Source organism: Colobus angolensis, unplaced genomic scaffold (genome assembly GCF_000951035.1).
Source record: "Colobus angolensis palliatus isolate OR3802 unplaced genomic scaffold, Cang.pa_1.0 Scaffold23, whole genome shotgun sequence".
NCBI classification, from domain to species: domain Eukaryota; kingdom Metazoa; phylum Chordata; class Mammalia; order Primates; family Cercopithecidae; genus Colobus; species Colobus angolensis.
The window spans coordinates 648,437-655,206 of record NW_012115488.1 but is presented as its reverse complement, the minus strand read 5'-3'; the positions used below and the strand labels follow the sequence as shown (position 1 = coordinate 655,206).

General features: G+C 39.2%; 1 protein-coding gene across 3 annotated transcripts in view; it reads right to left on the bottom strand.

The window, feature by feature from the left end:
* Positions 1-400: 400 nt before the first annotated feature.
* The window catches only part of ATG10 (autophagy related 10), a 292,922-nt gene continuing 286,552 nt past the window's right edge, over positions 401-6,770 (bottom strand). For all 3 annotated transcript variants that reach the window (XR_001002005.1, XM_011944213.1, XM_011944214.1), the window contains 3 exons: positions 3,153-3,250; positions 2,368-2,483; positions 401-1,727 (listed from right to left, as the gene is read on the bottom strand). Coding sequence is in view for 2 of the 3 variants with exons in the window: in XM_011944213.1 (XP_011799603.1) it covers positions 2,372-2,483; positions 3,153-3,250 (210 nt within the window). In the remaining variant the exon portion in view is untranslated. The remainder of the gene's footprint in view (positions 1,728-2,367; positions 2,484-3,152; positions 3,251-6,770) is intronic.

The following is a 6,770-nucleotide window of genomic DNA, read 5'->3' as shown; positions in this document are numbered from 1 at the left end:
CTGGTGAATGATGTCCTCACCTGGACTGGTTTCCTACAAGACGGCTGCCTTGTGAACATGTCTCCTAAGCTTCCTTCCTATCCAGGTAAGGCCTAGACAAACATTAGGAAGCAAGTTCAGCTTGTATGGATTGGAAAAGGCATGTCAGTAGAGCAAAACAATACAAATCAATGTCACAATAAAGGTATATCCAGACCAGAGGTTCTCCAAAGCAGAATCACCCCCAGAGAGACTGTGTCAGGTGGCCCCAGCATCTGTAGCTGTAAACGATCCTCAGGTGATTTTAAGCATATCCCTCATTCAAAAACTCTAATCTAGACTCTCTAAAAACCCAACGACATTTTAATCTTAGTTTCAGCTCCTAGCAAAAAACAAAACAAGCAACCAAAAAAAAAAAATGGTTCCAGGTTAGGTTTATCTTAATACTTAACTGGCTATGAAACTTATTTACAGCCTGAGTGAATACCAATTATATACAAGAAAGGTGAGCATTTAATGAATATTTGTATAATACTTTACAATATCTTATCATGCATTAATGATCTCATATGGTTCTCACAGCAACCCTATGAGGTAGTTTGTTATTTTCAAATTAAAGATGAGGAAAATAAGTCTCAGGGACACGAAGACTCGCTTAAGAGCCCTCAAAGAGTACAGCAGAGCAGCTGTGGGGTTGAGAAGTAGAGGGGTAAAATGACCATTGTTTTATTACTGTAGGTCAAAAAGAAATTTTAATGTTTAAATATTTCCTATAGCTTTTTAGAAAACTTCTAATTACTATGCCACACTTCGCTGGTAAAACATATTGTCTCACAGTAAAATATTGTGTTTTTTTCTTTATTTTACATCTATCTGTCTACACAAACACCCACACATACATACATACACACACACTCTCTCTCTCTTTCTCTCTCTCCCCCATCTTTGGAGTAAAACAGAAATAATCTATTTCTCCTGAGTTTGATTCTGGGAGAATCACTTAAGATAGGTCATGTTTGTAACACCAGTTTCAGGGACAGGTAAATCCAGTAATTTAATTTTTGTGTATCTTACATTAAAATGAATACACAAATACATTTCTCCCTCTATCTCCATATCAGACAAATGGAAGTGAAGTACTTGGCCTAGAAAAGAATAACCTGCAAGTGCCCTAATAATGTTGGTATTCCTAGTATTAGTAAGTTAAGATTCGTTTTTTGCTATTTATGGTGATGTGTCTTTTTTTTTTTTTTTTCTGAGATAGTGTCTGGCTCTGTCACCCAGGCTGGAGTGCAGTGGCACAATCTCAGCTCACTGCAACCTCTGTCTCCTGGGCTCAAGCCAACCTCCCACCTCAGCCTCCTGAGTAGCTGGGACTACAGGCACACACCACCAGAAACAGGCAAATTTTTGTATTTTTTTGTACAGACATGATTTCACCATGTTGCCCAGGCTGGTCTCGTACTCCTAGGCTCAAGTGATGCTCCCACCTCGGCCTCCCAAAGTGCTTGGATTACAGGTATGAGCCACCATGCCTGGCCATGATGTACGCCTTTGAAATGTTTCTTCTAAACACTCAGTCTATCAAATATCAGTTGCTGTAGACATTTGTGTCCAAGGGAAAAATAATCCATGTCAAATCTTGGTGAGATGAAATATTCCATGGTATTGGTCCTATTAAAGCCAGGGCTGGTCAGGTAAACTCTTGACATTCTTCGTACCACAATTTCTAAGCTCGATAGAAGAATCTGAAGAACACAAAACAAAAGCCAAGAGAACAAAAGAAGATTAACTGAGCAGTAAAGACTTATTTAAGAATATCAGCACTAAAATAAAACTATCCATTCCTGTCACTGAGTGCATGCTACTTATAGCAAAGTAAAATATTTCCTGAATTGGTGGCCCCCAACCTTTTTGGCACCAGGGACCAGTTTCAGGGAAAACCATTTTCCTACAGACCAAATGGGAGATGGTTTCAGGATGAAACTGTTTCACCTCAGATCATCAGGCATTGGTTAGACTCTCATAAGGAGTGCACAACCTAGATCCCTTGCATGCGCAGTTCACAACAGGGTTCACATTCCTATGAGGATCCAGTGCTGCAGCTGAACTGATAGGAGGCAGAGCTCAGGTGGTAATGCTTGCTTCCTCGCCCGCTCAGCTGCCTCTCACCTCCTGCTGTGAGGCCTGGTTCTGGTTCGTGGCCCGGGATTTGGGGATCCCTGTCCTAAATAACTTGGTAGGGGACTGATTGGAAAAATAAAAATTAAGTCGGGGTTTGCTCACTAAAGATGAAAGCAAATTTTACATTTGGTGGGATGAGTCTAAATGCAATGGAGACACTGATCTTTGTAACAGCAAAACATTAAATCCAGGCTTTTCTTTTACCTTGTTAATCGCTATTTCGTTCAGCCTGAGAGGTTGCTTTGGCATAACTCAGAGGTAGATTCAGTCCAACAACTGGTCCTACAATGCTCAGCCATGATGTGATGTAGTTGACATTCCTAGGAAACAAGTGAAAAACAGACCATGCTAACGTTTCCATTGTAGTTTTTGGATGAATGGTAGAATATCAGTTGGTCACCAACAATAACAGAAATGAGGTTTTCTTCAAAGATTTGTATCTACCACCTGGAATCTCAGCATTTCTGAATGCTAGCCCCATTGCTTGACAAGAATTTAAGGTCCAGAGAGCCTGTGAGGATCCCTTATTAGGGTAGCTGAAGAATGAGGTTAAGGTACTGGGGTTCCTGACTCCCCTTGATGATTCAAATTTTACCCTTGCGGTTTACAGCACGTACTAAGGTAGCAGAGTGCAGTGATTAAGAGCATGGTTCTGAGGCCAAAATGCTTAGATTCAAATCCTACCACGTAACTAGCTGTGTGACCTTGTTTGAGTGGCTTAATTCCTCTGTTCTTTAGCTTCCTCCTCTGTAAATTGGGTAAAATAATGGTACTTAGCTCATAGGAATGTTGCAAAAATCCAATGTCTTACTGTATCTAAAACTCTTAGAACAGCATCTAGCATATAGTAAAAATCAATGTGTTAGCCATTATTATTATTATTATTATAAATAATATTTCTTTTTTAGCCTAGCTTTTAGAGTCACATAGAAAGATTTACACTTTTAAAATCAGAGTAGAAGCCAATGTATCTTGATGGTATTTCTTACTTATTGATTTTCCGAGAATTCTTTAATACTGGAGCCATGAATTCATTCGTTTTGCAGGGATGAAGTACAAAAAAGGGTTGTCCAAGTATTGGATGTTCCTGTAAGAATCAGAATTGGTCCAGGATCAGTGTGAGTTATTTTGAAAAGGCTAAAATAATTTATCTGGTTTACTCCTTTAAAATAAAAGATTTGTCTCAAATTCCAAGTTATTGAATTAATATACAGGTTTATTTTCTATTTTCAAATATAATTTATAATCCAAACATCAGAAAAAGTTGGTGAGAAAGGGCTATTCATTGATAAAGCAGTATGGTCGAGTATAGCAGGGCGCCCATTTTTGTTTACACAATATAAACTGTAGTTGCATTTTATCAGTTCCCTCTCTGTTGGCCAGTGTTTCTCTTTGGCCTATCACTATTCTTCAGTTTTTCTTCAAGGATGTTCACAAAGCTCAGTAGTTTGACAACCTAAACAATTCATTTTATTCACCTCTTTGTCAATGGTAAGAGAATCAAAAGCATTTGCATATTTCTTTACACAAATTTTGTCAACATGTTGTTTCAAGCCTATATGTATCCAGTGCCAGTGGGCACATGTTCCATGAGTAGAACCAGGGATGGGAGGAGATGGCCTGCACTATTTAAATTGTTCTACTTCTGTCTCTCTCTCTCTCTTTCTGTCTCTGAGTTTTTGTTTTTCTTTTTCCTCATTTCTCTCCTTCTGTCTCTCGCAAGCCTACAGGGCTGTTTTTATAAGTTAAAAGCCTAAAATGTAACTCTCTTCCTTTTATAAGGTAGTAACTGGATATAAGATATAGGTCAGACTGCACCCAAGTTAGGGACATGGACATCATTTGCAAGCAATGGGGAGCCCTAGGAGGTTTCTATGTAGTGCACAAGTTCTACCAACACAAACACTATTATTGATGATACATTTATTGATTATTTATATTGTGGATTAACCATTATACCAATACTGCAAACTCAAATACCTATGAAGACGAAGCAGGTGACCTAAGGGGATAACACCAACTAAAAACAACAGCAGATGATGGGACTCAGGAGGAACTGCAGAGTGCACCCATCCAAGGCCATGCTGGCTACTCTGCTCTGGCCAACTGTCCCATGTGGGAATGCAGGTTCAGCATGCCAGACCTTCCTATTTGTGAAACGAACCTAGAAAACCTGAAGTTTATGTTAAACCTCCTACATTAAAGTGTTGGCACAATATATTTTTAAACATGAGTGGGACCAGTAAAACAGGCTTGTAGGCTGGATTTAGACTAGGGGATGCCTAGCTTCTTCTCTTGGCTTCTTCTCTTAGCCAACCCAAGGGCAAGCTGAACTCAGACCTGTTGATGGGATGAATTATGTGGCTGTCCCTGCTGCCTCTACCCCTCAGCTCCAAACATTCATGTCTGCATGCTTATGCACACATCCACTCACAAGAACTGGGAGGGACAATTCCACTTGTATTGGTGACACTGGGTATGGAGATGTGGGGTGGCAGTGGTGAGGGATGAGTTATCCACTAGTTGTAGGTTATTGCATGTATCTCGCATTTTTAGCATCTCCTGGCATTTTTTTCTCCCTGAGTGCCACCTCCAGGTGACTCTGACCAGTAGCCTGATTCTTCCAGCAAAGCATCAGCTTCCTCTCTACAGCTCTCTTCCCAACCTTCATTCCCATCCCTAACTGGGCCCTGTGCTCAAAGCCCTGATGGGTTGTGCCTATATTAAGTCCTCCTGTCCAACTTGAGTCTGGTTTCCCTTACCTGCCTTAAACTAATATTTAGTAATTCAACATACATTAATCAATCATCTTTTTTATGTGTCTGCCAGAATACTTCTAGGTATAGTTATATAGACCACTGTATCTCTTAGATAAACAATGTTCCTGATCCCATGGAACTTAGATTCCAGTGCAGAAGACAGCCAGTAAACATGCAGAATGAATAAGTAAGATAATCCAGATAATTATAAGCCCTACAAAGGAAACACAACAGGGTAACATGATCCTGGAGGGATTGTGGTGACATTAGACTTGGAAAGGGAAGGCCTCATGGAAGAGGTAATACAATGGACTGAATGTATGTGTCCCTCTAAAATTCATATGTTGAAATCCTAACCACCAAGGTGATGGTATTAGGAGGTGGAGCCCTTTGCAGGTGATTAGGTCATGAGGGTGAACCCCTCATGAATGGGATTAGTGCCCTTATAAAAACGACCCAGAGAGCTCTCTCACTCTTTTCCTATCATGTGGGGATCAGTGAGAAAACGGTATCTATGAAATAGGAAACGCGTCCTCACCAGACACTGGATCTTCCAGTGCCCTCATCCTGGATCTTGTAGCCTTCAGAACTGGAAGAAATAAGCGTTGGTTGTTGAGTCACCCAGTCTATGGTATTTTTGTTATGACAGCCTAAATGGACTAAAACAAGGTGATACTTAATCAGAGATCAGAATGACAAGGAGAAAACAACCTTACAGAGATTTAGGAACAGAATGTGGGGGCAGATGATGCTATGGGGAAATGAGCATAGGAAATATGCAGGAAAAATGCAAAAAATTTTAAAATTATCCTAGACTAAAATAATGACTGTTTAGAAAGCTGGACTTTAAAAAGATAAATGTAGTCTAAATTCTTTTGGGATGACTTACACAGTTGCCAGTGGAAGGAATAAAGAGGTATAATCCAATCTTATTGATAAAGACATGTTAACTTTAATGAAATGAAACCTAGGCTTCCAAATTTCCACTGGACAGAAACACTCATAATACGGAGAATCAGTTCAATCATGCAGCCTCCACTCTCTCTAAAACTCACTCTCCCTTTGGCATCTCTTATCTAAGAGGTGGATAGGCACTTACAGTTCAGGGGACCATTTTCTTAGAGGAGTCTTAGGACCATGGCACACTGCAGCTCTGCTCATTTGATGCTTCTTTGTAGAGACTTGGACTTTACTTCTATAAGTCATCTTTTTCTCATTCCACATAGCAAGTGGGTAAGCACATGCATGAGCTCTGTGGTTACAACTGTTTGAGGTCAAGTCCTGCTCTACCACTTGGTAGCTGTGAGCTATTGGGAAAGTCATTTAACCATTTTATGTCTCTGTTTCTTCATCTGGTAACTGGCTAATGATAGTATCTGTCTCAGAGATTGACTGTGACCCTTCAATGAGATAATACCATAGAAGTACATAGAACAGTACCTGACACATAGCAGACACTTGGTTGGCTATTAGTATTTAACCCATTAATATCTAAACAGAAAAGGATAACAGCCAGACATTCAGAAAGTAGTCTTATGGTACCCTATAATAAAGCCCAATTTCAATCTAAAAATAGGATATTCCTGTAAATTAAGTAGCATATTAAAAGCATCACTGACCAGTATCTAAGTGTTTAGGAATATTTAACAACTGTTTATAAGTGAAAGGAAGAAAGGTCTGAATTAGTGAAAGGTCTAGGTCTATATGGAACTAGAACTATCACTATATTTGTATTCAGGTTTAAAACCAAATTAATGAAAAATAATTTAAATGAATTTAAATTAAAATAAAAAGCTTAGGTACTTCAAAAACACTTCAGTAATCTACAGCATTTTTTTTTTTTTTTTT